The sequence below is a fragment of the Charadrius vociferus genome, unplaced genomic scaffold (genome assembly GCF_000708025.1).
Source record: "Charadrius vociferus isolate BGI_N301 unplaced genomic scaffold, ASM70802v2 scaffold90, whole genome shotgun sequence".
In the NCBI taxonomy this organism is placed as follows: domain Eukaryota; kingdom Metazoa; phylum Chordata; class Aves; order Charadriiformes; family Charadriidae; genus Charadrius; species Charadrius vociferus.
In genome coordinates this window covers 3549122-3560519 of record NW_009647222.1, presented here as the reverse complement: position 1 = coordinate 3560519, position 11398 = coordinate 3549122, and the positions used below count along the sequence as shown (strand labels likewise).

The following is an 11398-nucleotide window of genomic DNA, read 5'->3' as shown; positions in this document are numbered from 1 at the left end:
CCCATGAAATTCAGTAAAATGGAGGGATGTGATTAAAAAACTGTGTTCATTTTTATGTTACCAAACTGAATTTTCTACAGAGCACCTTTGAATTCATTAGTTTAGAACTGCTTTTAATTTGGTGTTTCCCTTGAGAGCCATTATATTTTTCTGCTGTCAGCCTGATGTTGAGGAAAAAAAGAAAACTGGCAGATGTGGCGTTTTCATCTAGTGTGCTTCATAGTTAAAAACGGCATTAACTGCTATGCACAAGCAGAGCATTACTTTTAATAATCCGTCACAACTATTAAGTAGTTTAAATAAACTTAGTTTCAAAGATTGCTGCCATGTAGAGCTAACATATTTTTTCTTGTTCATTATAATCCTTCTATGTTACAAAAGGATGCATATGTGTGATTTTTTTTTAATACACCCACTTGAAAAGTCTTGAAAAATCTCTAACAAAGAGAATTTAAAAAAAAATATTTATAAAGATGTCTGGCAAAACCAGCATTTCATATTGTTCTTACAGTATTTTATACTTCTACTCCTGATGTGACTATATATAGTTTACAGCCTCATTTACTTTAATGTGCTACCTGAATAACATAATCATAGCAATAACTATGGTATAGGGTTGTAAGGTGCATGAACCGCTAATGCTTTCTGACGATTTAAATGACTTGTTCATAAAATGTTCTTTTAATAATAGTGGTAAAGCTTTTAGCACTAGATGTCAAAAATGCGAAGAATATTGGCTTTTTCAAGTGTTATTTCTTTTCTAGCTAAAGTGTGTTTTAATAATAAATAGCACCAAAAGCCAAGGTTACGTGGCGCTCGTCTGTATGGCAGAATCCAAGCAGAAGCCTCTTTCCCGCGTATGCAAACAGCTTGACCTCTGTCTCCACAGTTATGTAACATCCCTAATGTGTTTACTATTCCTTTGTTTAGTTTAACAAGATGTTTCTTTTATCAAGAAAGGTCAGTATAACCTGCAGAAAAAAATAACATCACAATAGGTGCCATATTAGCCTGTCACTGCTTCATAAAGCTGTCTCCGGCAAAAAGGACTATGCCTTTGTATTGTAAATTGGGCAGACTCCGTACCACCAAAGACCAGACTTTCCAAAGGGAGGTGTGCTGAGAAGTCAATCAAAGGCCAGGCAACTGCTAGGGGGAAAAAAAAAAAAATTAAAAAAAAGAAAGTGTGGTTTTCTTTACAGTTAAGCATCTTCAGGAACGTATTTCTTTCTGTATCTCCAGGTTATTTGGCGTTACAGGAAACTGTGCTGCCTGCAGTAAGCTCATACCCGCTTTTGAGATGGTGATGAGAGCAAAGGACAATGTTTATCACCTGGACTGTTTTGCATGTCAACTTTGTAATCAGAGGTAAGAGAATTTCTTGGGTCTGTTCCATAAGCTAAGTGCTAATTCGGCACTGGTGCCGACGTACATTCAAGTGAAGAGGAAACATCTACCAGTAGTGGAAACCCAAGATTGAGAGTAAGACCTGGATGCTTTTCCTGGGACTGATACAGAACACCTTTCTTGACCTTGGCCAGAAAACTTTTTGTGTCTCAAGTCCTGCATCAATAAAAAAGAATAATGTTACTTCCTCTCCTTCAAAAGGCTGTCTGTCAGGTTTAATTAATTAATATTTATAAAGGACTTTGAGATCCTTTTCTGCAGAAGAGCATAGCAGTACCATTTGTCATTATTACATTAATTTCACTTTAATTCTTCACTTTTATCATAAGTATTTCTTTTAAAGTACATGTTGTTTCTTCCTGTTGCCAGAATTGTAATAATTTAAATTTAAAAGATGTTGTTCCCACCATTTTCTCTGTGGCAGCATTGGACTTCTTATGCCATATTTTTATTTCTATATCCTAACTATAGGTTATAAAAATCCCAAGGATCTAAACCTGACACTTTGTTCTGAAGCATCACCCATATGGTACAGTTGCAGAACGAATGTCAAAAATGGTAAAAGTGTAACAACTGAATTTTTCAGAGGCGAATGCAGCCAAACTTACAGCAACTACATTCAGAGCGGTGGCCAAATCCTGTCAAAGATTTCACTGAGCGCTCCATTTCTGACTCCACAAGAGCTGCCAGCAGCTTTGCCAGTGACTTCTCTGAGGTCTAGGAAATGAGGGAACCAATTATGTCTGCTCCTTAATGTACCTATTATTTTCGGTTATTTTTCAGTTATTGCATGATTCCATTTAGAGTTTTAGAGCATTCAGATTTTTTTTTCATTTTCAGGTGGGAAGAAACGAAAGATGTACCCTTTTAGGGAAGTAACAAAAAATTAGGAAGATAACAGTCTAACACGACAAAGTTAGATACAGCTCTAAATGAGCTTTGCTAACTCACCTTGTCTTACAGTGTATTATTTTGTAAGACTGTAGTCATTTAAAAATCAAACATCCCTAAAGAACCATAAAATGTACAGCTGCTAATAAGTGTAGCACACTACAATTACGCTCTTTAAAAAAAGCCAAATTGACCTTTTTCATCATGTTGCATGGGAAATTAAAATACCAGGCAAGTAATAACCACTGCTTAAACTATATAATAATGCAAAGTAATTATAGGTTCTAATGCTATTTAAAGTCCTATACCAATTTTGTCTTGCCACAGAACTAAGAGGCTGTATTCTAAGGCAGGCAGAGCCTCCCGTAATACCCGCTTAAGTAAGACACGCGCGCAAGCCTAGGTTTCGTTTCTTAAACTCTTCACATCCCTATTTTTTTCAAACCACGGTTCTAGTGTCATTATTAAAGCACCTAATATATTTCTGTTGTTCGCTTCATTTATTACATGCCATAATGGGGCTGCATATCTTTAGTGTTGGTTATGCACAATTAGCACTTAGTTATTGTCTTGTCACTTCAGCCCGTACAAGACAAACTTCTTTAATGTAAGAAGTCAGCTAATCTTCATCAGTCAAGCAAAGCAGACAATGTTTGTTACCCTGAGTGCAAAAGATTTTCATCATAGTTAGCACTCTTGGATATGAGGAAGTGAACTTTCTTTTATTCCCCCCCAAAAGCGAAGCTGCTGTGATTATTTTTAATATTCGTCTTTTATCGTTACAAGTATGAACTAATGTACAGTTTCACTTTGCAGCTAATATACATCATGCTTTGCCCTAGGGCCTCTGATCCCCCGCCAAAAGTGCTGTTAGGTGCTTCTGAAACGGAGCTTTCCTGGGATATTTAATAATTCTTAGCCTTGTCATTCCTGAGCCTTCAATCTAGTCTTTTATTTGATTTTTACTTTGCATGTAGTTTGGGAAAAGGGTTGCTGAAATAGTCTTAAAGGAGTCTTAGGCTGGGAACACAAGAATTCATTTACCTGAAATGCAGTGTAGTTCATGTAGCCAAAACAGGAAGCAGTTCCAGAAGTTTCAAAGAATTTCAGAAATTCTCAAAAGTGGCCCTAATCCTGATTATACTGCAATAGCTCTCGTGGAGCTAAATAAAGCAGGCTGCCTGTAGGGTACCTTTCTTCCTCACAATTTGGAGCTAGTGGCACTCTGAAGAATTAATTCTGTTGTTTTTTATAATAAATCCTATTTCATGGATACTCCAACATAGCTCCTCTGTGGTTCCTATGGCAAAGCATCCCACTGACTACATTCTCTCATTAATAAACAGCTTTAAATCTTTTGGTTTTCATTACTTGTATAACGATAAAAACCAGAAATGCTAGACACCTGACCCATCACCAGTTTTGGATTTTTTTTATATCTGCTATGAAACCTCTTCTTCTTTTCTTTTAAACTGAATAATCTTGTTAGTCACCATGCCATTAATAATTTCTGTTGCCCTTCTCAGGATTCTTTTTTCTTCCTCTAGTTAAGCTAATCAAAACCAAACAGCAGATTCTGAGTGAGGATGTGTTTATAAGATAGCAGTTTAATTTTCTTTCTTTATTCCATGCTGCCCCTTTGCATGCAAAATAATGCTATTGAGGTTTTCTAGATCTGCTCTTTCCTTTCACTCCAACCACTATCCCTACTGTGGAATTTATTTATTGAAGAGAATATTTTTATTTACAAACATATCAGCGATATCCAAAAATCACCAACAAAGGTAACAAGGCTCACCAGCTATTGCAAGACCTATACGTTTGATCGTATTCCCCTCCTTCACATTCTCTTCCCCCATTAGATTTTAAATCCTTTGGGGCATTCTTTATACCAATAAAAGTACAAGATATCTGGAGTACTACTGCAGAGTATATAATGCTCTCTGTTTGGTTCCATATTTCAGATTTTCAGTTATCATCTACCATTTGGGTTTTTTTCATAACAAAATATATGCAGTGTTCATGAGTAGACTAAGATGTTTCTTCAGTTTGCATTACTTTGTCTTTCCCAACACTGAATTTCTTCCGATGTTCTGTGCCTGGTTGCTTCTCCCTGTCCCTTCTGCCTTCCAAGCTAGCTAATAAATCTATTAACTCACATCGCACCGATCCTTGGGGCAGCCCGTTCTTCAGTCTTGCTATCTCATGACCCTCATATTCCTGCCCTTGAAATACTTGATCCTGGCCCAGCAAGAGAGAGGCCTGCCTGGTTTTGCCTAGTGCTTTTTGTGAAAGATTAGGTGATTTTTCTGCTTTTATGTTCAACTTCACTCTTTGGTTTATTATTTTTGAGTATCTACAACTCACCATCTAGCTCAAGTTTCAGCGTGGATGGTAGTTAGACCCCCTTGATTTCAGGGGACTTTTGTTTGGGCTGTAAACTCCATCTCTGAACTAACTCATAATGTGCCCGTCCCCTTTTATTGGCCTCCTGAAGGCTACATTTTCAGAGTGAGAAGAAAAATGCATTGTCTCACATACTGCATTCTAGGAAGAGGGACTGTAGATGTAGAAAGGACTGAAAGAGATCTTCTGAGCCACCAAGCCCAGTCCCCCGGGGTCAAATAGGCACTGCCACATATTTTCCCTTTCATAAAGCTATTCAGCTCTGGGATCTAATTGCTCCGTCCAACCAGTTTTTGACATATTTTCCCCATTTTTTCCTTGATACTGATTCTTAAAGCTGTGAGGATTTTGTGAATATTAAGCTCTGCTCCTAGCCTAAAGGTTTTAGCATCCCCTTATCTTTCATGTTTCTGTCCAGCTTACTCCTAATTTGAAGTTTTTCTATCTCCTAAATAGCCGCAGAGCTTAGTGACAGTCATCTTAATGGTGTGAGTGCTCCCCTTTCTTCTCTGTAAACATATTAAACTCCTCCTCAGAAGCACTTCGCCTCACACTGGCAGTAGCCTCATATAGTTAATTTCTGCAGAAAATTTAAAGGAAAAAAAAAAAAGGAAACCACTGGAAAAATAAACTTGTAAACAGACACTGCCTTTCACACTTTGTCAGGTTGCATGTGTGTGACTAGCAAAATGGAGTGGAAAATCTTGCAAGTGGGCTCAGCTGTATCTTTGCTTGACACTTTTGACTACAGCGATGATCTCAGTCTGCCTTCGGCTTTCCCACTTTCCAGAGTTTCCGTGTCCTTCCTTTCACTCTGTCGGCTGCTTTAGCAGCTTGTTCCATACTTCTGCGATATTTTCTCTCTGCTGTTTGAAGTCAACTCAGGGTATGGTTTAAAACTCCCATCTGCTATCACTGTAGGGTATTTAAATCAACTGTTCTATCCGAAACAGCCTTTATTTTAATGGGAACTGGACTGAAAATGGTTACACACTCATTCAAATCGCTGTCCTGATGTAGCTGTAAACACTTACCTCCAGCATAAACTGAAAAATGCCCACACAATGCTGCCTTTGTTCTCTGTCAAGCAGGGGGGAGAGAATGCAATGCCAGGGACGTCCTTATTTCAAACACCAGCATTCGATTTTTGCATGAGTGGTCATTTTAGAAATTCTGAAGATGTGAATACTGCTTATTTTCATTGAGTGTCTCTAAATTTAGAATAAAAATTAATACATTTTCCTTACCTGCTTTTAAAAAAATAGTAAATGAAAAGCACACCAAGTTGAGGTTTGTCGTTGTAAGTTGAACTAGGATTCTGTGTGTATGTATACTGTATTGTACTGGTAAAAATGTACAAACCCAGGCACAGCTCCCCCTTCCCAGCCTTTGACAATAAATGATCATTTTGATAGAACCCTAGAATTAGTAAACCATAGGTGTGGACTGATGAGCTGTGATGTAAAAGAGTGGCTTTGTTCTCTTAGTGATGAATATAGGTTAACATTAATTTGAGTTATACTGGATACTCAAAGGAGCTTTACAAAAAAGAAGAAAGGAGGAAAAGCAGAGGACCAGTTACATCACTGAGTGCACAAAGCAGAGGGGAAGGGTGTGGGTGTGGTAAGTCAGAGCTTTCTTTATCCTAGAGGAAATCAATTAAATGCTTCCAGATTTTGTTTCTTGCTACAACAACAAAAAGATGACATTACCAGAGGAGGCACTTCACCCACAGCCATCTTTGTTCACGGCAATGTTTCTCTTGCTTTCTTAAGAAGTCTTCGGTACCTTGACGCACGTCCTGTACATCAGAAAAGATGACAGGCAGCAGTGAGATCTCCTTAAATATCTGTTCTGAACAATGAAATTGCTATTTCTCAAAATGGAAGTTTTATACTTCTTGCGATTAGTCTAGGCACACCTTCCCCTTCCAAACAAGGTGATAACAGGGGTCATTTTGTAATATAAATGGCTTTCCTTTTGCCATTGTAAAATATGACAGGAGTTCTAGGATGTGGGTTAATTATAATGGTCATTCTACTAATGTCACAGTCGTGTCAAAAGTAGTATTATCAATTTATGGTGGTAAGTCCAATCTGGCATGTTAATGCAGCCTATTGTATATTTTCCCCCGTTCATTTTGCATGCCTATTAAATAAATTGGGTGAGGGTTTTAGGGAAGGCTGAAGACTACCATCTGCCTGCTAGAAGAGTAATAGTCTTGCCTCATTATGTACTCCTAACCCAGTGGCATCTCAATATGCTCCTTGACTCCATTTGATGTACATGCCCAAATTGTGTCCTGATTTACATCCTATGCCAATTCCATGAAAAAACCACTCGCTGGAGGTGGAAGGGTAGGCTTGAATTTACCCTTCCATTTTAAAGCTGAGGCAGGCTTAAATCCTAGAGTGTGCAAAAACCAATCTGAAGTAGCTGCAAGACTTAGCTCTTTGACTTCAGAAGAGGCTAAATCTGCTTTTGAGAGTCAAATAAGGTGGAAAGTGTGGATGGACAGAATTTGTTATATTTCCACCATCTAATTGCCTGGTGTCATTGTACTTAGGAGCTAGCGTGCCACCTTTAAATGTTTTTCACCTAGTGCTCACCCCTTGTCACCTAATGAGCGCATAATTCACACATTTAGTACCCAGGGACACATGTGAGCCTCACTGTCAGTCTTTGCCAACGATGTGTTTCGCTCACTGAACTTGCACTATACAAAAACTGTTGCAGAATTTGAACACTGAAGTATTGCAAGTAACAGGTTTCCCCCAAGGTACAGAGGATCGCCTCTCCCAGCGTGCAAACACAGCCCCAGATGAACCCAGAGGGGGTCTTACCATGCAGACAGACCCCCACCCCACAGGTTATCGCACAGCCAAATGCGTCTAGACAGGCCACTGGCAGCCTTTCCACGAGACAGCTGTACACTTGGAAGGTAAATGATTTGTGGAACTGTGTACATTTAAAGGCACTCATGCATAAAGCTGTCAAATGCCATGTAGACATAGGTAGAGCATTTCTGGCTCGACATATTAACATAGCAAAAGCAAAAGGCATTGACACTTTTTATTGGGAAAGGCATCCTGACTCCCTGGTGTCGCTGGTGCGGTTTAATTCAAACCGTGGCACTTCTCCGAGGGCTGAGAAACAAAATCCTTCAGCCAGGGTTTTGATGCAAGCGATATTGCAACAAGTCACATGCGAAAGTATTGCTGTGCAAGTGAATTGCACTTCGGCAGCATATTTTTCATTTACTAAATATTTTAAACAAATTAGTCTGATAAGTTCTGTGTTATGCTGGAACTCAAAGGAACATGTAGCTGAACAGCGTTCCCAGTTCAGAGTTAGTGCTTTTTGCTGGGTGAACAGAGGTGGTTGTCTCCCACTGGTGCCTGACCCACAAGGAGATGTGCCTCTGGTGTGGTGGGCACTGCTGGGCGGGCATCCCCTGCTCAGTCCCCATCAGTAATCCTTGGGCTAACTGTAATGGAGGGACTGATTTGTCACAATACCTAACTTCTCCTGCTTCAGTCCACATTAATGCATATGTTCCTTCAAGAGACATTGAGAAGGATTTTTTTTTTTCTTTTGTTTTAATGGGACTTCCTTGGGAAAAACACTTTTACATATTAGCACTGGTTAAGGCTCCTTTACCTAATCTGGTAAAATGCACAAGAGATTTTTTGTCAGAGTTGTTGTCGATGGACAGAAATACAAAGGATGGAAACTAGGGAAGCTGCCAAAGAGCTTGTTTGTTTCAAGAATTCTACATTTCAACACATCTCCTCAAAATCCTTTTCTGGGTTTAGTAGGCTAATATACCAGGATTGGGTTGGGAAGGATAGCAGGAACCTGTAAATTCTATAAAAGAGTCTCGACCATAAATAACTTAAAGATTTTGGGATCATTCCATAATCTCTATTTTCAATCATCATCAGCAGCAGGCAGTAATCCTACAGAAAAAAAAGTCCACAAATAAACAAACCAATTTTCCTTTAAGAGCAGAGCTAATTCTTTTCAATCCACTTTTTTATTACACTATTTTCCCTCTATCTATTTAGCTAGCATAAGGATAAATTTCCAAAGCTACCCAGTTGGAAAATAAATGGGTTCACTGTTTGTCTAGCATTCCAATCTTCACAAATGTAAATCAGTCCAACTGCTACTCATTTAAACCTCCAACTTCACAAAACATTAAAGGACTGCTTTCAATACACAATTTAATCTGTGACAATTCCCCAAGATTTCTGCCTGAACATCATTAGAAATTGACTATCTGATAAAGAGAGACCACTATCAGAGGTCAGGCGGGTCAACCTGTGTCATTTACGTAGTTTTACTGGGTCAACTACAGCAGGCACCACTATTTGAAGGTTAAATTGTTACAATTAAATACATATACAGCTATTCCCATAGCTACTCTGTTGTTAAATCTACCGTAAACAACACAAGCATTTATATCTGACCCTAATTGTGTCCAAGATGTCACCGTTTGGAAATTATACAAAAAAGGACATTATAATCCATTACACATTAAACAATACTTTATGTAGCGAGATCCATAATTAGCTGGTAGAAACTGGTTTCATTTATTCCCATCAATGTTAAGGGGTTCATTTAGGTTACTTTCTTTCATTTTAATTGGAATAATGTGAGCAGTGCCTCCCAATATATTTTATAGCTGGAGAGTTCACTATAAACAAAGGCATGTACCCCTGCCAAGGCAGTCACTAGGGAAACTCTTTTTCTATGTGTTGCCCCTATTCACTTGCTCCCTAAGTATCTTCAAGGAGATTGGCTTTGTTGGGGGGAAGGGTTGAGGGGGGATGTCAGCGAAGAGCTTCCTTATATTCAAGCATACTGCTTAGCTGGGAAATCCCACTTTACTCGAAGTTTGAAGCCAACCGGCCAGGAGCGTTAGTGTTACCTGATTTTCCTACTCATCAGAGGAAAACAAACGAAATATCTCGGTGGCGTTTTGTAGCAATCAGATCATTCCGATGCGCGTAATAGTATAACAAGGTAGGTATACTGACACCACAAGAGAGAGAGTAGTTAGCTGAGTAACTAAATTTATAATCAGCTCCTACAGGAAAAAAGGAAAAGGTTTCTCTGCATACCTGCCTGCGCGTCTCTAGTTTGCATCACAGTGTATGTAAAGTTGTGTGTGTGCTAGAAACGGTTCCCAGCACCACTGGTTTAAATCAGTTCTAGTAAAATATCCAACTGGAATATAACACGAAGTTCTTACCGGTGAGCCTGCACAGGACAAACATAACGTATCTCAGATGAGCTTCCTACTGCATACGGTCTTTCTTTTCCTTCTTTGTTTTCCTTCTGATTTGTGTGAAAGCAGAACATTTACTTTTCACTCAACTCAGCAGCCTGGGATATTTATTCTGTTTTATCTGTGTGCTAGTGACCTGATCCAAGACTCCCACAGTCTTCGGTGGGCTTTGAATGAAGTCCTCGGCTGGGGAAGGAAAAGCGCTTGAACGCGCTAGATTTTGTTGAGAGCACGGGATTAATTCTAAGATACCAGAGCAATTCCTCTGCTGGGCTTTCGCCTACGCGCACACGTGCCTGCGTGCGCTGCGACAGACAGCAGAGGTGCGAGCCGTGTGGTCAGTGCAACGGAACCGTGAACACTTGTTTTACAGTCCTTATGTGTAAGATCATACCACATCGTTGATCCTGAAACTACCTTTTTTTTTTTTTTCTCCCTTTATTATTGTAATTTCAGATTTTGCGTTGGAGACAAATTTTTCCTGAAGAACAACATGATTCTGTGCCAGACAGACTATGAGGAGGGTTTAATGAAAGAAGGTTATGCACCCCAGGTTCGCTGATCTGATGCCACATCATTAAGAATACAAAGCACTACGTTCTTTTATCTTTTTTGCTCAACATGTATATAAGAAATGACACAGGAACCTACTGAATAGCATAGATCTAGGGAGACAGAATGGTTGCGTGAAATAAAAGGCGGACTGCATCTGTATGTAGTGAAAATTGCTCCAGTTCAGAGTTGAATGTTAATTAAAAAGGTACTGTACATACAGCTGGATTCTTTTTGCTTGCTCTTGGGGTTTTTGGTTTGTTTGGGGGTTTTTTTGTTTCTTTTTGTGTCATTTGGCATGAGATGTTTATTTTGGACTATTGTATATAATGTATTGTAATATTTGAAGCACAAATGTAATACAGTTTTATTGTGTTACCATTTGTGTTCCTGTTTGCTTCTTTGTATTGTTGCATTTAGTACAATCAGTGTCTAAACTTCCTGTATATTTATGCTTTCTGTACCTACCAGCTATTTTAAATGAGCTGTATCTTTCTAGTAAAAAGAATTAAAGAGCAAATCCCAACCATTATGCTACACTTAGAGCTTAAGAATACTGTTTACATTAAAACTATTTAGAAAACTAATAACTCTAGCAGCGCCTGCTGCTAATGACACTATGGTTAAGGGTCTATCAGCACTTCTGTTATAAGCCTCTATTTTTCAGGGGTTAAGCATCTGCTGTTTAACTGCATAGATTTTCGTCAAAGAGCACTTTTATTTTACTACAAAATTTTGAAAAACAAATCCGACCGGTTTGGGGTATATTATAAAAGGTGCAAAAGTTAATGATTTTGGGTGCTGCTTTTGTGCCCCTTAGGCATTCAAAATGCCTGGATTTGATTTTTA

At 38.8% G+C, this 11398-nt stretch overlaps 1 protein-coding gene across 3 annotated transcripts in view; it reads left to right on the top strand.

Moving 5' to 3' along the window:
- The window catches only part of LMO3 (LIM domain only 3 (rhombotin-like 2)), a 58074-nt gene extending 46938 nt beyond the window's left edge, over positions 1-11136 (top strand). For all 3 annotated transcript variants that reach the window (XM_009879653.1, XM_009879654.1, XM_009879652.1), the window contains 2 exons: positions 1243-1368; positions 10454-11136. In XM_009879653.1, coding sequence (XP_009877955.1) covers positions 1243-1368; positions 10454-10559 — 232 coding nt within the window. In that variant the 3' untranslated portion in view covers positions 10560-11136. The remainder of the gene's footprint in view (positions 1-1242; positions 1369-10453) is intronic.
- The last annotated feature ends 262 nt before the right edge of the window (positions 11137-11398 follow it).